Source organism: Lonchura striata, chromosome 1A (assembly GCF_050655825.1).
Source record: "Lonchura striata isolate lonStrDom1 chromosome 1A, ASM5065582v1, whole genome shotgun sequence".
Taxonomy (NCBI): Eukaryota; Metazoa; Chordata; class Aves; order Passeriformes; family Estrildidae; genus Lonchura; species Lonchura striata.
The window spans coordinates 66,572,406-66,598,592 of record NC_140741.1 but is presented as its reverse complement, the minus strand read 5'-3'; the positions used below and the strand labels follow the sequence as shown (position 1 = coordinate 66,598,592).

The 26,187-nt window shown below is 35.6% G+C and overlaps 1 protein-coding gene across 6 annotated transcripts in view; it reads left to right on the top strand.

The window, feature by feature from the left end:
• Window positions 1-13,878, top strand: part of CACNA2D1 (calcium voltage-gated channel auxiliary subunit alpha2delta 1) — a 357,434-nt gene extending 343,556 nt beyond the window's left edge. For 3 of the 6 annotated variants that reach the window (XM_085569965.1, XM_021543146.3, XM_021543144.3), the window contains 2 exons: window positions 1,445-1,527; window positions 9,263-13,878. In XM_085569965.1, coding sequence (XP_085426091.1) covers window positions 1,445-1,527; window positions 9,263-9,379 — 200 coding nt within the window. In that variant the 3' untranslated portion in view covers window positions 9,380-13,878. Of the gene's footprint in view, window positions 1-1,444; window positions 1,528-2,817; window positions 2,907-9,262 lie in introns of all 6 variants that reach the window. The other 3 variants (XM_085569969.1, XM_085569967.1, XM_085569966.1) reach the window with 2 other exon arrangements.
• Window positions 13,879-26,187: the final 12,309 nt, after the last annotated feature.

Sequence of the window (26,187 nt, the reverse complement as noted above, 5' to 3'; positions counted from 1 at the left end):
AGTAAATTACCTAAAATGGCAGTCAGAACAGCTGGGGAGGCTTATATAGACTAAAAGAACTATTTTATTTTTGTTCAACTGTGCAGTACTAATCTACTCAACTCTTTTCTGTAACTAAGGTACATAGTGAAATGCAGATGTAGCATAACAACACCCAAGCAGACAAAATGACCTTTGGGTGCTATTTAGATGATTATTATTACACTTTGCTTCCTTTTGGCTGGTACAGCTTTGCTTATGCACAGTTTCTTTGAATATTTTTGTGTTTCAACTTCCCTTTCAGCTGAGCCACAGCTGAAAATAGGAGAGATGAGTCTGATAACATCTGAATGAAGGTAGATGCAGATCTCCAGAAATAAATTCCCCATCATCTTGCCTTCTCTTCCCTTTGGCCTCTCCACTTGTTGCACTGAAGCTGCTGTACTACTCCATGGTAGTGCATGAACAGGATTGCTTTGAGTGTAAATTAGAGCTACTAAGATAAGTTCTGGCTCTCTATTCTTGTAATAGATTTAATATGTGTACTACCTAGAACAGAATAAAAAAAAGCTTAACATACTGAATGGTAACATACGCAGGTTTCACCAGAAGGCTGTTTTGCAGTTTGCCATACCCATGCCTTTCAAGGCTGCTGCAATGCCTCATTAGCCAGTGGCACATGTGAAGTACAGTGTGAAGTACACTTTAACACCAGCAATTTCAGATTTCAGAGATGTGAGCTAAAGCAGTACCTCATATATTCAGTTAGCTACACAATAGCATGTCACTGCTCCTCTTGCTCTCCTGCTGGTAGTAGGGACAGCATTTTCTCTGTCTGCCTTCATCCCTGAAATGCTGATGGGATCTCAGTAGTTCTCCTGTCATTTATTACAAAGCCTACAGTGGCAAGATCTTTTCTATGATATTTGGGGCAACATAAGTGTACCCATAGTAGTTTTTACAAGCTTTCACTGCTATATTCAACCTGTATATGACATTACTTTTCCAAAAGAAGTTCATTGCTTTTACTGTGTATCTTCATTATAGCAGTCACTCAGTGATAACATAAACTATCACTATTCAACATAATTGAAAGTTTACTGCTTTATGAAATATTGTCTGAAATATTTATGCAATGATAAAAAAGGCAATACAGAAAATGTTAAAAGAACTCAGCTTTTATTTCTGTTTATGGTTCTGAAAGTACTCTAAATAGTTCTGCAGGAGGTTTATTTTCTTGATTATATCAGTATAAAAAAAAGGTATTTCATTTTGATTTATCTAAATGGTTGGGTTGGGTTGAGTTTCTTGAATTTAAACAAGGAACAGTGAATATTGATGTTTGTTCCAGCATTATATGAATTAGCGTAAATCTTCTCTCCTGCCATAAAAATAAAAACAGAATGTTGATCCTGCTCATGTACAATGTGTGAAAAACAGTGACACTCCTTAACCAGAGAAACAGATGAAGGGCCAAATCCTTGTGAAATGGTCAAACAACCTAGATACAGAAAGGGTCCCGAAATCTGTTTTGATGAAGCCAAACAGGTAAAACTGAAGTTGTAAGACTTTAAGACTATGTTTAAAAACAACTGTAGAGCAGGTTTAGATGATCAGTGAAAACTGTGTTTAAATGTACCTTGGTGCCTGGTAACCTTTTGATCACTAAACATACTGTTCACTCTAGACCATAGCCACTTTATTTCAACTGACATAAATTAACAGCTGCTTTCTTATCTGCCTGTCCTATAACCATCACACTTTCACACACGATTCCCACTAAAGCATCATCAGTGATTGTAAAGCTGTTGGTCTGTGTATAGTGCTCTGAAATTCAGTTCTTCAATGGCTTGCACAGGTATACAATAATCTTGGCTAAGAAGTAGTATTTTTACTATAATGTTTCCAAATATTATTTAAATTATTGTCAAATTATTAAAATTTTATATATATATTTCAAGATGTTGTTTCTAATTTGACAAATTGTAGTCCATTAGGTCATGTTCTTAGCAGGTTTAAAAGTGCATTGCTTTACTGAAATCAACAAAACTATGCTGTTTGGTACTGTGTTGAATGTATTAGTTTTGAAAGAGAAAAATTATAACTGTGCCACATATCTAAATTATTTTTAATATTTTTTCTATGTTACCTTTCAAAGATACAAAAGAGATTATGCTGAATTCAAGTTGTTCAGAATAAATCTCAAGACAAATAGTACTGAACAAAGAAATGCCTGCCATTAGATACAATATAATTTAAAAATGCATTTTTGATGCCTCATGCAATTCTGCATTTTATGCAGTGGAAAGATTGTCCCAGACCAATGCACTTAGTTGTCTATAACTGCTGTATACCAAAATTTTTTCCAGTGTGTTTTCTGCTTTTCTTGTAATGAGGCACAATTACTGAGATGTCAGTAATATTTAAAAAGTTTAGATAATTGGTATTCTATGCCTTTTTTCTAGTAACTGAATTTTATTTTAAAAAGGAAGTCTTCTTACTGGTCAATAAAGATTAAACAAAGTTGAAAACCAATCCAAAATCTATCCAGCCATTGTAAATAATCCAAACCATCCTAATATGATTGTGTGTGAAAGTACAACTCTTGCTCACTAGCTTGATGTGCTGATCAGTGTGTAAGTCATCTGTTTTGTAACAGTGGATTGTTTTGATTAAGTTTATTTGCAAAATTTGCTATGAATCTCTTGCTCTTGGGTGGATGCTTTCACATTAACTCTGCTAACTGCCAGCAATCTGCATGATATCTCATCTTGTATGTCTTTTTTTCTGTGTTTTCTTTCCTTTCCTCTACTTGCTACTTTGCCCCGTTATTAATAGGATCAGCCTATATGCACAACGAGTCGTGCCTCTGCCATGATGTCCGCTCCTATCTTCATTTTTCTGCAAGTTTTCATGTGGTGTGGATGGTCAGTTACTTTCTCTAATTTTTTGTTTTGTTCTTGGCTTAAAAGATTAGCAGACTTTTTTACTTACTGAACATACAAAAGAAAACAGAATGAAGCGAGTCCCAAAAGCAACAATCTGGAGTAAATTACTGTTGCAATATTAAGGGAAGCTAAATATAAAAAAAAAAAAAAAAAAAAACCTTTCTGGAGCCTTATAAATCACAATTACTAAACATGAGGGCCTCTCCCACAGAGCATACAAAGGCAAAGCAACCTGTTGGATTTACATGGTTGGCTCTTTGAGATTGCACATGTACCAGCTGAGTCCACTTCCTTCACTTCTAAGCGTTTTTCCCTTGTCCTTTTTAAAATGAACAGAAGAAGAAAGTTTTTTCACAGATAAAAAAAAAAAAAGACACAAAGCAAATAGAAGATACAGCATACCTGTGAAAGTAAAGCTTTATTTAGGGGTGGCAGGGAGGAGTGTTATGTGTGAGTGTTGCTATTGAGAATGAACAGAACAGTTACTGATGGAAGAAAATGGTGTGCATCAATTTGGTTAAGCTAGGAATTCAGTAAAATAATATTCTTTTACTTCTAATTTTTGGTGACCTAAACATATGAATTGTCTGATTACAGCAGAAGGTGAGGTTTTGCTTCTAATTAACTACGTAAGTTCCTGTATATTGACCAAGTGCAGACTCTGGGGTTTCCGACTGCAGCCCTGGCAATTAGACTGTGTTGCATTTGATGGTGTGGGATGCATTATGGGTTGCTGTGCAAGTGGATGTTCTGCAAGAGAACTGCTGAGCTAAAGAGCAAAAAATGTGTCTGAAGGGGGTTCTGATCAACATTGTTCTGAAAACCACTAGAGGGAGATACTCACATATCTATCAAAGTAAAACAAACTGAGGCAGAACCAAAAGCTTACAGGGCATTTTTCAGAGTTAGTGTAATGAAATACTGAAAATTAATAAAATATTGAAATTAATTGAAATTAAAACAGTCATTTTCACTGTAATTTATATTCTCTCTATACTTAAGAGAAATTTCAATTATTATATCTTGAACATAAATGAAAAAAATCTTTATATTCTGTTTAACAGTTTATTTTTTGAGTGATTTTGAAGTTTCTTATTATGTATTTAAATAATATAGTTTCTTGCACACCTAGGAACTTGCACAGCCGTAGCGAAAGGTTGTAGGAAAAGGTGAAAGGCCTTTCTTTAAGCCAATAGAATTTCACATTAAAATCTAGATTAACATCTCATGTTCTTGCTCATGCAATTTGCTCTGCTCATAGCTTTCTTTAATTAAAAAGCTAGTGTCCAACGTACATGAAGGAGCAGAGACTCACCTTGAGCTGAATGCTTTATGTCCAAAATGTGCTTTCTACTTAAGGTGGGAAACACCCAGAATATAATTTTAGCTGATAAGATTTTGGCAACAGAAAGTTATAAAGGTAATTTTGTTCATCCATCTTGTTTTTAATAACTTTGTGATTTTGGAAATGGGTTCTCTCTGGACATTGATCTGTGTAGTTATATTAAAATCACTGAAGCCAACACAGATACAATCCAGATGATCAGGTTCACTAACCTGGCAGGTTTTATACTTTTCATCAAGGATAACAAAATAGTCATTATCACTGCCTCAGATGGCTTACTCTTACTTTGTACATGCACACTGTTTTTTTCTGCCATACCTGAGAATAAAGAATAAAGAAGAAGAATATAAAGAATAAAGAAAATAATTGTACACATTTTTAGCTCCCACTGGGAATGTTTTACTTCCATCAGCTTCTAAGTATGTCAGTGGGAGCTTTGAGGGTGATTGGCAGTCCAGGCAACTGGGTACATCTTGATGGAATTGCCTGTGTCCCCAGTCTTTGCATGGGGAGCTGTACACCTTTTGGAAATTACTCTTGAATAAAAGCAAAGGTGTTCACCAGGTCATATGAAGCATTTAAAATACATGTTTATAAAAGGTATAACTGAGGTAATCCATTGGTGTCAAAAGCCACATCAGAAGCTCTTTGGGCAGATGTTGTTTTACCCTTTTATAAGTCACAGTAGCACAGTGGGTTCTGATGAATTTATTATAATTTTAAAAAAAGTTTTAGTTCATCAGATAGTTATAGAGCACTTCTAAATGAGTAACAAGTATGTTTATAGCCTTAGAGTATACATGTATATATGTATTTATAGTTCCAAGAGTATTTTTAAAATTTTGGACTGGCAGTGTCTTCAACAAAATGCTGATATACAGCAATGAGTATGTTATTTTGATACTTAAAAATGAAGATATGGTTTTTAAAAGCAATCATTTACATCCTGAAAGTGCTGAATAATTTTTATAGCATGTGATGTAAAACAGCCTTATCTAAAGTTGTCATAGTAAGGCATGACTTGAAGAAGTTGACATTTGGATTTAACACTTCTCTACCTCAAGCATGCAGGGAAATTTGATGTAATTAATGCAAGAAATTTCTCAAACACTTCTGGTGAAATGAAAGCGACTTACAACAATTCTTTCCAATTTCTTTTACAATTCTGTCTCTCTTCAAAGAGAATTTACACACAGACATAATTTTGAAGACAAAAGAGAGGACATCCCCAGCTGATCTGGTATTCAGGATTTGTGTGATTAATGTCATGGGCTGGAAAATTTCAGTGAAACTGCTTAAAAATAGTTCAGTGTCTAATTGCACTAGAAGAGGTAAAGATAAGATAATGTAAAGAGAAGATAAAACAATGCTGTATATCTTTGTTTTAAGATACTTTAGAAGAAATCTCAAAAATAACATTAACATGAAACAGCTGAAAACTTTTGTTAAAGCTCAAGAAGAGGGGAAGTGTTTTTAAAAGAAACATTTTGAAGACCATTCAGAACTGACATTTTTCTCAATCTGGTTTTAAATTTGGGATGGAATCCCACTTATTTCAAGGGGACTGTTGATTGTTTTAATTAATGTAATTAAACACATAATAAGATTTTTCTCCTCTTTTTTATTTTATATTTTCACATTTCTTGTAGTTTTGATAACAGAGAACAGAAGAAAATTACAATGTGAAATTCTATGGGGAAAAAAATTAATTTAGATGGGATTTACTGTACCTTGTTTGCGACTACTATTTCTGTTTTAGCTTAGGACACAAAAGAATTAACTGATTCCAGAGACAATATTTAGAAATTGTTCTTGGCAGAACTGCTGGTTTACCACTGTAAATTGTTCTACAAACCTCAGAAATTTAATGTGGCTTTGATCAACATGAGGTTAAAATCTCAGTAAACTTGAAATATGTGTATAAACCTTGTATAGTTTTGTGCAGGGCAGTTTAATGCTGCAATTCATTATAAGACAATGCCTGTCCTGCATGAGATTTCCAAGATTTTCTCTACTGTTATGAATTGTGAATCCTTTAAAATCCTCTCTGTGTAGTCTTAGGGAGAGGAAAAAAGGTACTGAGATACTTAATTTCAACCAAATAGGAACATTACATTGTATGCTTGATGGATGTAAGACTGGTTGAGAAATTGTGGTGTGGTTAAAAAAAAAAAATCTCATAGAGCAAATAGAAATGGACAACAGAATGGAGGGTGTTTTCAAAAAGACATGGTGGTAAGATTAATTTATCAACATAATTTGCAATATTTGGTCTATGCAAGATGACATAAGCTGAGTCCTGTGTAACTCTGTATGTGGAGGCCTACTTGCTTTCTGTCTGTGCTGGATGCCATTTTCACTACAAAGGTATTTTCCCTTCATGTTATGCACAATTTTGTTTAAGACCTTCAGTTTACTACTTATAGCCTCCAGACATCTCCTGTCTGTTGGAAATTTTAAATCTCCTGCTTTGCTTTCAACTCTTTCTTCAAAGATGTAATTTCAGTGATAAGAATAATAAATACCAAGAGGTAACACTGAGTACCATTCACTGAATTCATGTGAGAGGAAACCTTTACTGATAATTCTGTTTTTAATGGTAATCACTGTGAGGAAGAAGCAACAGGGTTATTTTTAAGTGCTTTAAATAGAAATAAAGCCTCATGACAAGACACAATGCAGATGCAAATAGTGACAGAGCCAAACTAAATAAACCAGAATGTTCAGTGCATCTTGAAATCTTAGCATCCTAAGTACAAATCTGGTGCAGCAGAGTTCACTTAGGACTTCTTGTTCAGCAGAAACCTTAGGAATTTTGAACTTGTAGAGTGCAATCAACCAAAAAACTGAACCAAACCCATAACAAAAACAAAAACAAAACAAAACAAAAAAAAAAAAAAACAACAAACCCAAACAAAACAAAAAGTCTAAGCCAAAACTATGCAACTAAATTATAAAGCTAACAGATTACAAAGATATGTCTGGAAAATCTATGGTTAATAAAGTATGGCAGCCAATATGAGGTATTTGCTTTAGGACAAAATGATTTTTTGTTTCTTTCTAAGGAAATTGAATGATAATTTTTTGGGGTTTTTTGGGGCTTGGGATATTTCGGGTTTTTTTCATCCAAGTTTCTAAAGGAGACTCTTGGTGAATGCTATAATTCCTACTAATGTACTGAGTCTATTTTGTCTGCTTTATCTGATTTTCCATATTTTTCCCAAACTGTTTTGGAAACCTACCAGCTTTAAAGAATGCATTGTGTGCAGAATAAATAACATTTAAATTTTCATCAACTAAAGCTGGTATAAAGAACTCATTGAAGGCCTTTGCAATGCCCTGTAATTTCCAAATTCTGTCTTTACACTTCTGTTATGAAGAAGTTTCCCTAACATCATATTTGACTTTGTGATTTTAATTTAGTGAAAAATTCCTATTATCATTTGAGTGTATTCTGCAGGGAGTTTACAAAAAAAAAATTTATCCCATTCCCCATCCCTCATTTCCTGTTTATATTGATCTGCCATTTTTATGTACTTTCTTGTTCTTGCCCATTTGAGTAAACTTGATGTCCTGCACTGCTATTCTTACAAAGCTGGGAAGTTTTGCTTCAGGAAAGCAAAATTTGCTTAAGGAAATGTGTTAATAAATTAAAGGTCTCTTTCTTATTTATCCTGATTGTACATTTTATAGACATACACACATGAACCCACATACCCCAGCCTTTTCCAGGGTGTATTAATTGCATATGCTTCACTGGCCTGTAAGTCTGAACCAGGAGCTCTTCCCTGCCTGTTGTCTTTCCTCTACTTTCTGTTATACATTTTTTTAAGTTCTGTGCCAGCAGCCAGTCTCTGTTACTTTTCAGATTCAGTTGTCTGTCCTTCCCTGCACATATTGCTTCTCTTCAAGAAGTTTCCCCGGTTGCTAATATACCTAAATTCCTTTCCACCTACACTGTTTTCTTGCCCTTGGAGGCTTGGAATCTTTTGGAAAATGGAAAGTGTCTTTTTATACCATGGGTACAGAATACTGTGAAAACAAAAGACCAGATATTTTCAGCCTTCAGAGTTACCCATGAATCTCAGACTTCTCAGACAAAGTGGTGAGGGGAAAATTTTCCTGGTGTTTTATGTTCTAATCAGAATTTGTATCAGTCTTGAGAAACAAGATCTAAGCTGTTACAGGCTCCAGAACAGGTATCAAATGTTTTTCAGCCAGACTAATGAATAGGTCCATCCTGTGAAAGGTATTAAACATTATAAGCAAAGTGAGACCAAAGAGCAGCAATTCATGGTGGAGAGGAATGAAGAAAAGTGGTGTGATTGCTGTGTGGCATAAGGAATAGTTACTGATGCATGGCAGCAGTGCAGCTCAGCAAGAGCTTCAAACTGCATCAAGCATGTACACGTAGTGCAATAGAAAGTTTCCTTCTCATACTTAAGTAGAGCACCAGAGGCAGAGAAAGGATTTTCATTCTCTTTGATCATATCTTCACCTGCAAAGCATATTCATTTTATTGTGCGATCATTTGATGAAATGGACATAAACATATTTTGGTATTTGTTTCCTAAACTTGAAAAGTTATCTGTTCTTCTGTCTTTTCTCACAATAAATTCATACTCAGAATCTTAAAATTAATGCAGTTTTAAGGAATATATATGGTGCTTACTGGGGCCCCCAGGTATATTCCATGGCATTTCTTGCTGATGGTGTAAGTATCCCATCTAGTTGATAAGTTTGTGCTGTAAACCTTGAAAGTATTTAATATTCCCATGTTTATAGTTAAAGTAATAACGCCACTCTTTGTATCAAAAATCAGAGGGACTCCCAGGAATTATTTTACTGTTATTTTAGCAAAATAACATATATAAGACCAAGAAGGATGCCTCAAGGATAGTTCAAACTGTTGAAAACTAAGCTGTAGTTTACTTCTCAAGCAGCTTCCTTGTAATTAATATTAAAAGATTTCTTCTCTTCTTGTCGACAGGAAGATTCGGCTGACTGCGGTGGGGCCTCTGGTCTGAGTCCATCACTGTGGTCTATGGTAGCAATTCAGTTGGTCCTGCTTTGGCTCTTATCTGGCAGCAGACACTGCCAGTTATGACCTTGCTAAACCAAAACCTGCATAACTTAATCAAGACCTGGCCAAAACGATAGCCTCAGTTTGATTTTCGAAAGGGTCAGCTACTGAGAGAGCAGCAGAGCAGCAGTGCTCGTGTCTGGTTGTCGCGCGTGGCGAGACTCGTCGGGGCACAGCGATGTCTGCATGTTGGAGTGTCGGATCCTTAACCGTGTGTGAATGCTGCATCATCTGCGCCATCCCCATTTCTGTACCTGCCCCACTGGGGAAATCTAAAACCTTTCGTTCATTTGTTTGTTTGTTGTTGTAATCTTGATGACTTCATGTAAAAGGGCTCCCCTAACAACAGCTTATGTATATGGTTTTCATTTCTTTTAAGCTTTGGATATCTTGAAGATTTATATTCTTTTACATGAACAGTTGTTTAAAAACCAAAAAGAAAAAATGATAAGGAAAACGTTCTCCCCAGTATACCTTACTAGCACCACAACGGCTGCTTTTAACATCACTTTTGTCCAAACTTGTTGAGTAAAATGAAAATATTGGCCAGTCTTCACCAGAAGTTCAGCATGATTGGAATGCTTTATGATGAGTGGTTAATTTTCCAAAGTGAATCCTACAGCCAGCTAAGCTTTGATAGATGGATATTGTATGTAGAAAGGAAGGAAGGGAGGAAAATTACTGTTTTTCAAAATACAAAGGTACTGGAGAGTGTAACTAAAAAAATGATTTTCATCTTAAACTTGGTGTAATCTTCTGTCAGAAAAAAATTGTTAATTTCAATGTAATATTCACCTCCTTTTCACAATGCAGTTACATATAAAGCTAGTAGAAATTCTTCAAAGGCTGAAACAAAAATGCTTGTGAATAAAAAATGTCTTTGTGATATTTGAATGTTGGTTTCCAGGGGTATTTTGCATGATGATGATGCTAAGTTATTGTTTTTCAGTTTGTTTTCTTTGATGGTAGAGTATAGTTCATTGAAAAGATAACAGAGTGATTCTTGTATTGTGTGAGAAATTGAACATTGCAATGTGTTGCAATCAAATCATATTACATTATATTATGAAACAGAGCTCTGAATATACTGTGCAATGAAAAAGCTGAGAAAATAGGGTAAATATAGCTATTGTAACAAAAAGGGTTGAGGTGGATTTTTTACAGAATAGCGATCTCACATCAAAACCTGTGTACAGATATTTTAAGAATATAAAAATCAGATTTAACACATTTATTTTTGGAAGTATATGTTCTCTAAGGTTCATATCAGGTTCCCCCTTTGTTTCCTTCATACAAACCCACCCATAATATTAAAACTTATGCTGTTGCTATTTATTCTTGCAAATAGCATATTTAACAGCAAAATGACCTGGTTGCTGCGATTAGAAAAAATATAAACAAATGGGGAGCCTTGAATCTATATGTATGCACATTGATACTTGATTGTGAATAATAACTCTAGAAGTTGTTTTTATACAACCTCATTGGTGATACAGGTTGGTGCAGTAAATTACAATATTACAGTGTAGCATAGTGTTGATGCAAAATATGATTTGCGCTTTTTTTTTTCTAGTTTTCAGAACTAAACAGTATTGCAAGACAGCTAAACCAATGAATGTGCAATTCTGCTGGTATTGTACAGTTCTGCTAACTACTGCAATATGCAAATATTAATATGGCACAATACACTAGCTCTTTAAAAAATAAAAAAATGCAAATCATCAGTATGTATATGCTGGCAATTGATTGAAATAATTTTGATCATGACAAAAGCTTAAAAAATGATTGGGCATGCATTAATATCCTATGAAAACTGAAGAAGCTACTCAAAGCCATGGCATGGCTTGAACAATTGATCTACTGTAGTTGTATTCTCATGGCTGGTTCATTGTTTTTCATGTACCTTGGCTCCTGCTATGTATTTTCTTATGTTTGGGAATACAGTGAGTGAAAAACAAAAATCCTGACCTTTTGTTCAGTGATAAAATCTAGATTTAAAAAGAAAATACACGTAGCAATGTCATGGGGTTAAAAGTACAATTAACTGTTTTGGATGACTTCAGGTCCTCCTCAGGGAAGGTGAAATAATGCTTATGGTAAGGGTGAAGATAAACTTGGAACTCTTCCTTCCAGTCATAGTGCTGCAGTGTTCACTCTAGCACCAATTACCACCTGATAAAAAAATTGGTTTGAATGTTTCTAATGCTAAGACTGCATCCAGTAATTTTTCTTAATGGTCAATTGACATTTTATGGGAGGAGTAAGTTTTCTAGAATCAGGCCAAAAATTACTGCACTCACTGCTTTTACTCTGAGGTTACTTTAAATACTCTTTGGTTTGGATTGTGCTCTTTTATTTTCATGTTGTTATAATAAGTTCTCCGTAGTTTTCACTTGGCTTCCCAAAAGAAACCCTTCATGGACAAGTTGCACTGTTCAAAACATTTTGCTTATGCTGGTAGGCCATATTCAGAGTTACTCAATAAGCATTTGATTAGTTTGTTGGAAGAAAGATGGCACAAATTCATGCTGCCACAGGAAACATCTTTGGCTTTTGCTCTTATCCCACTTCCCTTAGAGTGCTCAAATGCAAAAGGAGGGAGAAGCTCATGCCATGCAGACACACAGCCTTCCTGGGTGATCCAAAGAGAGAAATGTCCTTTCTTCCTCTCCTCCTTCCCCCTCTATGTGACCTGAAGAAATGTGTTTCTATATAAACATTTAGCCTTCCAGCTAACATTATAACATTCTACATAAACATTTAGCAAACACGATATCTGTCTTATTAATACTTTAGAAAGTACTGAGTATTTTAAATACTTTGAAATTACGTATTAGAATATATTCAAGTGATTGTCAAAACTTTTTAAAATACCCCAATATCTGCAAAATGAAAAAAACATAGACCAAAAGTGAAATCTGAACTTCAGCTATCTCAAAATGTGAATACCAGTCTGATAAAAATAACTCACATGAATAAATACAAATTCTCATGCAGAAGAGTATCCTTTCTCTTACAGTGTATCATAGTCATCTTCTCTTGTCTTTGAAAGAAGCAGCTTGATCCTAAAATTAAGGTATTTTTAAATACTATATACTGTAAAAAGTTGTGGTTCTTAAAGTCAGATAAAAGGCTCTGTTGATGGTTGTTCAACTTCTTTAAATAGTGTGAAGGGAGCTGTTGTGACTGGTTCAGTTCACACAGAAATCATGCAGTGTATTGTACATCGACAAAAAGTTGTTACAGCATGGTACTGTGCAAAACATGATCTGAGAGCTTAACATGAAAGGTTTCTTTCTAGTTTTTTCTTTTAAACAACCAGCATTACTGCCGAAACACTGACCGTGGTCCATATTTGTAACAGGTTTTTAACATGACATAGCAGGTCTGATTGACAAGATTTTTAGGTCCTGTACCTTTATGACTTTAGTATAATCTTTTTCATGTTTCTAATGCTTGAGGCTTTACTGCTTAACTTGACAAAAACAACAGTGTTGCTGCCATTTGTAAATTTTCCTACAATATTCCTTTTATTAACTTAAAACCTGGCCTTACTGGTTTCAAATAGGCAGTATCCCTTTTAAGTGACCTTTGCAACCCAAGTGTTACTTGCTGTGGTTGAGAGCTTTTTGCTGTCACTGAAGAGACATTAAGACCTTTTTTTCCCATTAACACATAACAAACATGTTTAGTATAACTTAATTCCAAAACACAACCTCAGTACCACTGATCCAAAAATTCAGATGCTAGTACACTGGTTATTAAGAAATATATTAATGCCTACAAGACATTACAATGCACTCGAGTGTTTTTGGAATGTCAATGTAAGGTGAAATCTTAATTACTCCTTTCTTAGGATAAATTTTACCCTAAATGTATCAGACATCCAAGCCTTTAACAAAGGCCACATTTATTATTATTTTGTTTATACCACAATGTTAATATTGTTAATACTCATTGTACACTATTGTAAAAAGATTAAAACAAAGCATCTGAATACAATTCAAGACTTTTGAAAAGTTAGCCTCACCCTGTTCCCAGCTACTTGCATCTGTCCTGTTTATGGTTTAAAAGAAAAACATCATCTTGAAAAAATATTTCACTGAGGCTAAAGGGATACTGTCTTGTTCAGATGCCATGAAATTGCGATTGTGATCTGACAAAGCTGTCTTCTCTTCTTGTGTTGTATGAAATGTCTGAATCATGCTTTATGGGATATTTTTATTGAAATGCTCAGTGTGCGTTTCTGCAAAAAAAGACTTGGTTGCTTTTACGAGGCAAGCAGGTCTTTCTCCCTTTTCTTGTGTTCTCTTGACACTTTTGTGGAACTTGACAAGCCTGGAAAAAAAAAAAAATAATTTTTTGTAAAAATTTGTACAATAATGTTATAAAAAAGTTTATAATCCTAGAACTGTTGTGTTAATTATTGTGCAAAAACAGTATATTCAGAATAAAAGTTTATCATTTAAAATCAACTACTATTTTATTGTTTATTCTGTATAATAAAAATGTGTTTAAGCCTATATTTTTGCTATATTCTTCTGAGTTTTATATAATTATACCTAAGAGTCTGTAGAGAGTGAAGACAGTGACTTAACACAGGTTCAGAGAAGGATGCACAGCAACCTTCATTTCTGTTTCATTTGTGACTATAAAAATTAAAAAAAAAAAAAAAAGTGGAAAAAAATATAACCAATGACAAGTGGGGGTCTGTAAAGCTCTTGGTAAAATAAGAGTCTGAGACAGCTGAAGTACCCTGTTGTTCTGAAACAATTGCTTTTGGAAGGGTTGTCATTTGCAAACTTGTAAACACTGATGAAGGGTTCATTCACATGGAGAAGCAGAGTAAAATCAGATGGCTCAGAAGGGCCCTGCCCATGTCTGACCAAAAGTGAGTCATGATTCAGTCAGCTTCTGTACTGCTGCTGTTCTTAGCTAAGAACTATAATTAAAGTGGATATATTTATCTCAATAAACGGGCTTGGGGTGCTCAGGAGGTGCTTTGCTGGGTTTCAGACTTTCTGCAGGGGCACTGGCAATCTCTGTCTGAAGTGCAGGGCAGAAGGCTGCAAGTAGCAACTGCTTTAGAAGCCTGAAGTTAATCCTTCACTGCAAATGTGACACAGCCCGGAGAGAATGGCAGTTGTAAAATTCTGATGGATTTACTGGATCCCTGAGGAGTAGATAAGAGAATAAGAAATCAAATGCAGATTCTAGTGCTGCAAAGTAATAGATCACCCATGTGGAAATGCTACAAGGCAGTGCATGACACTGTGCATCAACATCCAGAGATTACCAGCCTCAACTAGATTAAACATTGCTTCCTAACTACATGATTATCCCCACATGCTGAACTCACTCTACCATATTTTCTGTAGGCTGACTGCCATTGAGATGTAGAAATAAATATATCCCCAAAATCCCTTTCTTGTACATGTTGTACAAATTAGTTGCTGTATTACAATGCACTCGTCATTGAGTAAAGGAGAAGACACTCTTGGACAATACAACGTTTTTCCCCACACTTCTGGATCTTATAAGCATCTTTTACCTCATCAATTTGATATGGGAATGGCTGCACTGCAGTGAGATACTCTATATTCATCCCTTGTGGGAATCAATTCAGAATGCACTTGGCCTGTCATGTTGTATTATTTTGAGAGATGACTTCACATTGTCCAATGCAGCTCTATTGCTGCTAACCATCTACAGAAATCAAGACCTTATATAACACGCATATCATAAAACACCTTCATTGTCGCATCTATTAGTCCAGTGCTCCCTATAATGCTTGCCTGAAAAATATGCCCACCTTAAATGGTACAACATTTTCTCTGTCTGTTGCAAAATACATCGAGAACAATGTGTCTCTTTCCAATAATCTCTTAGGAGCTTTTGTTCACAAAATGTATATGGGGAAGAGGAAAGAAAAATGAGACTTTCAGGAGAATGATTTAATCTAAATTCTAACGGCATTTTTTCTAATTGTTTTAAATATTTAATAATTTCTCTTTTTGTCAGATTAAGAATATCACACTCTCAGGAGCTGACCTTTCCTTTTGAAACCTTGTTCAGAAACCCAGACACCTTTTTGTGGAGTCTTCCCTTTTAATAGAGCATCAGCCTCTCTCTTCCTTTTGGGGTTTTTAGCCTTGTTTCTCCTCTGTGTGTTACAAATCTTTCCTTGACTAGATCTCCGAGTATACATCCTATATTGTGTAGAACAATTATTTGAACTTGGTAATAAGTGTTTCCTTTGGGGAAATGATAAACATGTTTGTGATTTGTCTCACCTAGCTGTAGCCATCAATTACCTGTGAGTTTCTGTACAGTGAACAGAGTTTAGGAGCTGGTTACACATGCTGCAAAGCCTAGCCAGACTTTAACCATCTGCCTTAATGACTGGAAGGTGAATTATTTAAAAATACTTTTCTACTGCTGTTTTAGTTGTATGCTTTTTCAAAGAGAGGAGTTAACATATTAACATATTAAGCAAAATCTCCATCTTCTACTTCATCCATTATTTTGTTTGGGTTTTTTAATGGGCTCTTAGCACTACTAATTTCTGACAGCTGTTTTAAGAAGGATATATGAAATATAGGAATTCAGTGGTATTCACTCTTCCTTTCCAAGAGTATCTTTCAATTATTTTTTTCAGCCACTGAATTAGTTATTTCATAAACAAAATAAAATATGTGGAGTTGGAAATGAAATCTCGCTCAGAATTTCCATTTTAAGTTTTGTGGCTTTAACCCAGCCTCCTCTTGTGACCCAGACTCTTGTGATCTCAGCCTCCGTTCTGTGGCTTGATTATTAAAAAATAAATTTTTTGAGTATTGTAATACACACACTATGGAAATGTTAATTAACATGCCTGGAACACTGACTAACAGCACAATGTTTTGGTATGTGTGGTTAGCATGTATTCTTGTTAGCTATTTTGAGAGTCCAAGTAGTGCACATTATGGTGCAAGTTAGTCAGTTTGCCATATAAGTGCTGGGATCTTCAAGAATTAATCAATCTACAGGAATTAATTATCTCTAAAAGAAAATTGCAGACACTGAGGGTCCCCTCTGCCTAAAAAAATACTGTAATACATAATTTCAAATAGGTTGGAAATTAGGAGCCTTCTCCTGTTCCTGTTTGTCTGTAGTCTGCACAAAAGAGAAAAGACTCCATATAATTGTAGGATTTGCTTTTGACATCTTTTGGGAATACCAGTCTGGAAAATAGCAGGTAAGGAAACTTTGAGAACCTGGGGCTAAATTGTATGCAGTGGGATCCACTAGGTGAGCACTAGATGTCTGTGTTCCTGGGCTGGAGAGATGAGATGATAGATATTATATGATATATAGACGTGTAGTAGGGAGAACTATGTGTGTGGCCAGCCACTGCTTATTGCAGTTTGCATGCACACCTTCCTGTTGAAATTGAGGCATGAGGGCTCTAGATCCAGAGAAAGACCAAGGAGTGGAGATATATTAATTCAAAACTTGACTCTTCTCTTTTGCTGGATCAACTCAGTTCAATGTCTAGGCTCAGTAAATTCCCCCTAAGACAAGGCAGATGTGAAATCTAGGCTCATAGCTACCAGAGAATGATACAGACCCACATCTGCTTTAAAGGCCATTGCTATGCAGACATAGTGGAAGAGATGCCAAAGTCCAGGCTCTGAAAGGAGCTTGTTTGGTGCCTGTGGTTGGAGCACAGGCTGAGCCAGCACTGAATGCCTTCCAAAGAAGAGGGGAGATAGTAGTGGGTGTGAAGGGGATGTTACTCATCTTTTGCATCATGTGCTTCCACGTATAATACTTGTTTCAAAAGTGTAAAGTCTGGTTCTAGTCTTTCTTTCGTCTTATAGTATCTATTCTCAGAGAGGAGAGAGAATCTGAGCACTTACATTTAGAGGCAGCAATGACCTCTAGCCTATAGGTTGGATGGCTACCTTGAATGGTCTTGCCATCAGGCTTATCTGCAATAAGAAAATGACTAATTAACTTAAAGCATTTGTTTTCTAGTATTTTGATGGATTTTTATTGCAGTTCTTAGAAATTGTTTTATTTCATTATAGAATGAGAAGAAATTTAGAGATAGGTAGAACTTGAAGATCTAGACAATTCTGGAAAGATTAAATATCTGGAACTATATGCAAGATATCACAGTTTTGTGTATTTGGGGCCCCAAAGCTTGATTAAGTCATATTTTGTTTCATAAATGCGGTGATTTGGATTCTGAAATTAGGCAGTGTTTCTAGGACGTTTCTGAGAAGGTTGTTTATGCAATTAATCACTTGAAATTTCTGGGTTTTTTTAAATTTATGTCCAGTTCTAATCTAGCAAGTCATGCAGTCTCAACCTTTAAAATCAATCCTTAATTTTCAGTGAGTGGAAGGTCGCACCATCAACAAGGAAATCAGTTGTGTGCTGAAGTTCAAGGATTTTGGATTAAGAATAGGAAATATTATTGACCCAAGATTTGGTTTTTGTAGACTGTTTTATAGTTTGGAAAATATGTTGTTCATTGATTCATCCAAAAATTTTCTAACCACTTGTGACATTATCCAACTTTGCATAACCCTGCTGCTGAGGCAGTAGCATGGAAGGACAGTGGAGACAGATTGCTTGTATTTCAGTTGGACATTGCCTTAACTCCTGGATGCTGGTACAGTTCATTAAGTTTCCTTTTCTCAAACCTGACTTGTGACCAGAACTGTGAGGGTAACATGGCCAAGAGGAAAGTAAATTTTCACTAGGACATCCTGCCATCCACGTATGGCACCACAGTAGTGCTTCCTGCTCTCCCCAAGGTGCACCCACAAGGATGAGGAGATTGCTGAGCCATGCCAGGACTGCCTGCTAATTCTCTGGGGTATTGGGAAAAGCATTGCACCTATGTGGAGCAAACCTGTGTATCTGCCTCCATTTATTAGCAGCAACAAATTCAACAAACTACATAATATTTGAGCTGTCAGATACCGAAAATTTCAGTGAGAAAAATTGTAAGTCAGACACAATAGCTTTCAAATGCTTCCACACCTCTTGGGGAATATAGGTGTTAAAATAAGATCTTGAGGTATTAAGATTTTGAGAGGAAGTATGAACAAAGACATAAATATTTTCATGCCTTTTAGATGCTATCCATGGGCTTCTAGGAACCTGCCAGTGTGCTTTCCTTTACAAGGTCAAAGAGCCCACTGTGCTTTATTCCAGCAGATGACATGAGTAAAAACTGTGCTTTAAAGCAGCTTGTATGTAAGGCCTCCTTGAAGGAGAACCTATAGTGTGATATTTGATCTTTTAGAATCTCTAGTTGAGTGAAATGCCTTAAATAGAAAATAGGCCTGTTCTGAATGAAAATCTATCCTGGGCACTGTGCAGATAGGCACCTTTATTGCTTCCAGAAGAACTCATCTCTTGTAAATGGATATTCTGTTACTTGAGAGCTCTTTTTTTTTTTTTTTTTTTATAGCTTGAATAACCATTTAAAAATAACAGAATACTGTGGAATGCTCTATTTTATAGCTTGGGTGTATTCACCCAGCTGTAATTAACCCTGGACTGCTTTTACCATATCTGAGGCTTTTGCCTGCAATTCAGTTGAGTTACACAATCCAATGGATCTCAAAATCAAGTTCCAAAACAGTGTAGATGAGGATGACAGCCGTAACAGAGGAATCGTTTTGGTTGGTTGGTTGGTTGGTTGTTTTTTTTATCTCCCCACTAAACCTACCCATTTACCCCAAGCACCCAGATTACAAATCCTTCCAAAAGTAGCAAAAATATGCTTGAACTGATTACCATTAGGAAACACAATGTTTGTAATTGTTTCATATTAGTACCTTTCTCCAATGTGTTTTGGTGGTTTATTCCCAAAGTTTATAACATGTGTGCAATGAACCTGTATCAAAACAAAGCCCAACTCTTCCATTTTGAAGTCCAACATGAAATTAGTATTATGCAGAATATAAGCTTTCTCTAATAGTTACAGAATCTTTTATTGAAAATCCTTTTATAGGGAATTTAATCACTATAGCTTTATAGGTTATCAGACACAGCTTTAATTACTGGTAAAATTAAAGTCAAATTTGCTGAACTTTAAATAGCTACTTTAAAATCTGATCAAATCAGAAAAACAAAGTGGTTCAATCAGTAGTATATTGCTCTTTCTGTATATTTCACACTCTACAACCCCCTGAAAGGAGGTTCTAGAAGTGTGGGGTTCAGTCTTTTCTATCTAGTAGCAAATTAACATGTAGCAAGGGGAAATGGCCTCAAGTTTCACCAGAAGATGGATATTTGGGACAACCCAAAAGGGTTGTCAGCCATAGGAACAGGCTGCTCAGAAAAGTGGTTGAGTCACCTTCCCTGGAGGTATTTGAAAGATGTGTGGGAGTGGCACTTGGGGCCATGCCTTAGTGGTGAACATGAAGATGATGGGTTAACAGTTGGACTTGATGATCTTAGAAGTCTTTACCAACCTCAAAAGTTCTATAATTCTCTACCAGGGAGCTTGAATTTACATTGTATGTAGAGACTCAATTTCTACTTCTAATGTTACTCATGATAGATGAACTGTCTATTTAAAACTAAAAGGTCTGCTTGTCCAAATTTAAATACTTGTTGACTTGCTTGTTTGTTTGTTTGTCTGTTTGGATTTTTTTGTTTTGTTGGTTTGTTGGTTTTTATTTGGGTTTGGGTTTTGGATTTTTTTTTCTGACACTGTTGTGCATCATAATGTACTTAAGGAAGCATTATTATTTCCAAGACTGCCCAGCATTTTCCTCTCAAGAGCAGAAATTTAAACAGCAAATTGAAGGATTAACCTTTTCTAAAAAGCAGACATAATTAAGGATAGTTAACCATTCTTGGGGAGGAATCTTAACTGGACTAGAGAAGATAGCTGCTCATTCTCTGGGCTAATGTCAGCAAGAGTGTAAGAGATGACTTAAGAATACAAAGCCATGAGAAGCCAGACTCTGAGTGGGTGATGCACAGTGTGGAAGGGTTCCTGCACAAGCAGGAACTCTTTGAGGTTCATGCTGATCTCCAGTGAGGTTGGCATCACTGCATCATTTAGGACCATGACAATTGTTCTGTCACCTGCGTGCCTGACTTGTTTCCCCTCCTCCCTGGCTCATGCAGGCTGCTCCCAGACCTCATCCACTGTGCCCAGCAGTGCTGCTTGCAGCACCCACAGGCGCCTTTCAAACATTTCTGCACACAGAGCATTACCCCCAGCCTCTGCCTCTGAGGGCATTTCTCAGCACTGGTCAGAAGGAAATCTGACATATGAAATTCAAAATTAAAGCCACAGATGATAAAAGTTGAAAAGTATATCTAGAGTGTTTGGATATAGTTTTGCATGGACCAGAGCAATCTTTGGCTGTGCCAGGCAACTGCCTTTTGGAAACATTGGGTATCCTGAAATTACTCTGTTTAGCTTTTGCTTATGTAAAAATGATCAACTTCATGACAGCATGTGTTACTACCCAAAGGTCATAGATGTCCAACTTGCATTTATATGAAATAGAACCAGATGCAGACTATAAAATGATCTGAATATTTTTTAAATGACTTCACTGATATTTTGTCTCCTATTTTCTTACAATTCATGATTGATAATTTTAAAGGTTATTTATCTTTCATCTTGGGTTCCACTATTGTTGACTTAACCTTAAGAAGGCTTGATAGAGCTTGAGAAGGAAGATCACTTGCTGAATGTATTTTTAAGATATATTTCAATTAATAAAACATGAATTAAAATCTGTAGAGTTATAAATTATAGATATTAAAAGAAAATCTCTGGGTTATTTTTTTCTCACAAGCAGGGTAAGGCTGGGGAATTTTTGTCCTTTTAATATCCTGCCGTGGATGATAAAACTATGCCAAATAGATTAACAACTTTTGGCCCAAAAGCTGTGATAGGTAGAAGTAGAATATATGTAACAGGCTGTCTCTTTTCCCATTTTGTATTACTAATAGTAGGTTATAACAATTAAAGGACCAAGTACTCATCTTATTTTGGTGACAGAAATTCAAGAAATATTTGTCCTGAAATAAAAATAGTGTTTATGGAAAAGCTTTCTGAGATTTCTAGTAAGGCTATCTGGTTGCTCCAGCAAACTAAAGTTGCAGGCAATTATCTGAAAACCATTTAGCACTTGTTTCACTATACTGCTGGGGGCAACACTGCACTTGCATGAAGCCCAGTATGTGTTTGAATACTTTCACTGAATAAAATTATTTGATAAAATTATAAATTTCTGTCTACAGTGTGAATTCTGTTATTCTCCTTTTTGAAGTTACTTATTGTTTGAGATGTCTGTTAACTTTGTCTTTACAACTTATTTTAGTGCAACATATAATTATTCTTTATAAAAAGTTTTAAAATACTGGTTTTAAGAATGGTACCTTAAGCTCTCAAGTGTAATTTTTCTAGTGCCAAAAAATTTAATAAAAAGGACAAAGTGTGTTCTCTACAAGAATTTGAAGTTATTTCAACAAATGGCAACATTATCAATAAAAACCTATTTGGATCATCATTGCACCACATCTCAAGAATTATGTGACACTTGGTAACACATCAGACTTTCACAGGGAAATGAAATAATGGCTCAAATTGTGATGAAATACTGTGAACTTTGTTCTGTGTAAAAATTCCATATTCCAATTGTAAAGATTGTACAGAAAATACTCCAGTCATCTTCCTATCACTTTCCAAAGCACTTCCACCACTTTCCTCTATAACAGCTGAAGAAGTAAATGTATTTTCCTTTGCATGAGGTGCAGAGGTCTGATGTAATCCACAAATGCAAGATGATAAACAATAAGTGAAATTAGAGTGCAGTGTAAGAAAAGCTGATGACATATCCAACAACTCTGCTGTCATGTTGGTGACTTGCCAGGTAAAGGCTATGAAATAACTCTTCCAGTTTTCTTACTTGTTCATTTGTTTTTAGAAAAGGGACTTGTAAAACTGTACAGAGAAATTCCTTGCTGCGAGGGTGAGGAGACACTAGAGAGGTTGTGAGTGCCCCATTCCTGGAAGTGTTCAAAGACAGGTTGAGTGGGGCTCCAAGTCCCTGATCCAGTGGAGGATGAAAGGATGGATATGGGTGTTCTTTTTAAGAGCATCAGCACCTTCTTGCAGTTGCTAACTGGCCCAGGTATCAGAGACTTATTCCATGTCATACCCTAAAGTGTCTGCCTGACACCCATCACCTTAACAGAGAAGACAGTTCCAGTTTGGAAATGTAAAATATCACATTCATATATAAGAGATTTGTAGCGTTAAACCTCTGTTGAATGGAATCACTACAGACAAATACCAGGAACAATTCTTTTAATGAAAGTTAATCAGCTGAAAATAACCCCCATATAATAAACTTGAAAGCACAGATTTTATTTGAACATTTGTAGTCTATTTTCTATGCAGATTGATATGTCCAGTTATCTAGGCTAAATTAATTCTCACATTGAGTGCTGCTTCAGTACTTTAGTCCAATAAAAACAAAGTGTGTTTTATTTATAAAAAAATTATTAGCTAAATTTGAGATTCTCTTTTGTTCAATAACTTGGTTTCTTAGCTTTGAAAGTCCATTTTCTTCTTCTTTTTCAATGAAAATAAAAGTTTTGGGGGTGGGGAGGGGGCTTCTTTTTTATTTTTCCCTCCATGCACCTGCACATTTTACAGTTTTTTAAACTGCTGTGTTTGGTAGTTTAAGGGTTTCCTGTCACAAAAACAAATGCCTCAGTAATCACCAAAAACTGTATGTTGTTCAGTGACTAATGTAGCTTCTCAGAACACTTTTTAAGCAAATAAATTAATATAATTCATAACCACAGGGCAGCATTTACAATCTGTTTGAGGAAGATGAATGTGGAGTAATGTAAGACATATGTGATTTTCTTTTCTATTGGTGTCTTTTTTTTACCAAGATCTGTGAAAATGATACATTTTTCTTACTCATATCTGTGCCCAAATACTCATCTTGCTGTCCATGCAAAACCATATAAAGTGGAGAGAAGCTTTGTTTAAAGTGCAAGAAAGACACAAATATATGAGATGGAAGCAAGAGCGCCATAATAATACATAAATAATAATGAATATATAAGATCAGTATCTTGAAAACTTAGGGCATGTGACCATCTCATATGAGCTGCCCTGCTGACTTCAGTGGAAAACTCGCGTGATTTGTTGAATTATCCAAACAAAATTTTTGCATTAGACACAGGAATGGCTTTAAAGCACATAATTTGCTTCTTTCTCTTTGAGGACTGCATGTTCTTGCATAAGTGACATTGAGGTCAGAGCACCCCTGCTTCTTAAAAGTTCATGCATGGAGATAATAATAAAGATAAAAATAAAAATAAAAATAAAAAATAAAAATAAAAATAAAAATAAAAATAAAAATAAAAATAAAAATAAAAATAAAAATAAAAATAAAAATAAAAATACTACTACTACTACTACTACTACTACTACTACTAATAATAATAATAATAATAATAATAATAATAATTTTTAAAAATTAAACTTTTATTTCTTTTATACACTTTTGAGATCACTGCTTTAAGTTCAGCATTTTATCATTCCTTTTGTAGTTATTCCTTTGCATTCCCTTGAAAGTGCCAGAGCTTTGTCAAATGTGGCATCAAGTATCTCACCACTTTGGACAGGCAGTGTTTAAAACATCAGTTTGCTGATATTACACTTATGGTAAAATAACAAAGAAAAGGGTTCACAGTCAACATGGGAGCCTCAGTGAGTTTCGTCTCTTCTCACAGAACTTATCAAAAAATCTGTTGTTCACTGTTTCCAACACACACACTAGAAAAGGACCATTCTTAAGAACTAAAAAAATAAACTTCAAAGACTCAAAAAAAACCCAAAAAACAAACCCAAAACTCCAACATTATATTGTATTAAAACCAGAAAGGACTATGGTAACAGTCAAGAGTTCTCCAGCTTCCCTGGATGTCTCTTCAGAATGATAGTCACTGCTAATTTGTTACATAATGGTCCTGATAGTAGGAGCCTACCTCTTGGGGGATGTGTTGATACCTTCTCCTCCCTTGTTGTCTTCCCAGGCCTGGCTGTAAATTCTGCTTGCCTTGTTAAGACCTTATTCCCATTAGATTTCTTAGGGAACTGTTGTGTAAGGTCAACATTCATTCTCCTTTCCAGTCCTGTTTTGATAATTTCTCCTGTTGACAGAGAGCAAGAAAAAAAAAAGCCACATGTATGTATGTAATTAAAAGATATTGATTATCCTTGCACTAGTTTAGTGCTTTTGAATGCTTTTTCAAAATAATATTGATTAATATAAACTTTGCAGATTTGAAATTTTATTTTTCTCTTTTGGATGAGACCTTTATCTCCTTTCTGGTTTACATCTATGCTGACAGGTTTATGATACCACTGCTATGTTTTCCCAACCATAACAGTATAGACAACTTCTCCTAGCAGTGAAAAAGTACCTGTGTAGGACTTAGAAATTACATTTGTGAATGGCTGAGCTATCAAGAGCCATTACCAACAAAAAAACAGCTTGTTGGATGCTGCTTTGTCCAAAATGTCTGTAACTTCTGCAGTTTCATAAAACTAACTTTCTCATTGCAGTTTGGGCTGGGTTGCTATTGGATGTATCAGAATACAAATGCTTCATACAGATTAGAAAGGAAGAAAATTCTCCAACATGGTCACATCCTGTCTGTAACCAAAATGTCATCTGTGTAGAGCAGCACACGAAGTCCCACTCCCTTCAGCATCCTCCTAACATAACCCATGGCACTGGGTCTAGGCCTCACAACCACAAACATTTTGCTCTTTTAATTGCAGGGAGTTGGAAATAGGAATTGGTGAAACTAGTTCAGGCAAAAGCTTCCACACTAAAACAAATAATTTAGAATTCTTAGATTGCAGGTAAATTTTCCTAAGCCATTTTTTATGACTCAACACAGACTACAGCCCTGGCTGAAAGTGCACCTTCACATTGAGACTGCAGGGATAAAGATGTTTCACCAGCACATAGCACCAGCCAAATTCCTAATGTGGGACAATTCTCTAGTTACTCTGTGAAGCTAGAATGAATTTAAATATGAGGCTGGTGGATGGATCCAGCTGTAAATGAAAATTTCAAATCCCTGTGGATGTGGGGTACATTAGATGCACTTAGCCTTGATCCCATTTCTAATTACAATCAGCCTAAGGGAAGAAACAAGAAAAGCCTTAAAAAAAAAGGACCCAAACCCAACCATGTGAATATGGGTGACCATGTTGCACAAGTGCAACCTAGGTAATGCAGGTGACTGACTCAAAAGCTTATAATATGCTCTTTGGCCTTAAAATTTATGGGTCAAACTCCCAGTTCATAATCATAATTCTTCTGGGATAAAGTGCATCTCTCTGAGAATTTGTTGGCATTTCTACACAGCTAATTACTGGGGTTTTTTTATTTTCTCATATTTTGTGTAGCACTGTAGTTTCTCTCCCATTTCACACTCAGTGCTGACACAATGCACTCCCTGCCCACAAGGCTTGCCTACTTTCATCCACAGGCTGGATGCTCAGGGCTTCTTTATCTTTGTGCTGGAAATATGTACAGCAATTGTGAACTACACTTGCAGGAATCTCCCTAACAGCTCTGTTTGGGCCTGAGGCTGAAGTTAGAGTCTGCCTAAAAAGACAGCAAGAGTTGAGAGATGATGTTAAACCATTATGGCACAGACAAAGTCCATTCACCTCCCCCAGGTATTGTGAACAGAAAAGGTTAAGTGGGCAGCTCAGTTAAGTAATTTCAGATGTGTATGGCAGGAATAAATACGTGGTG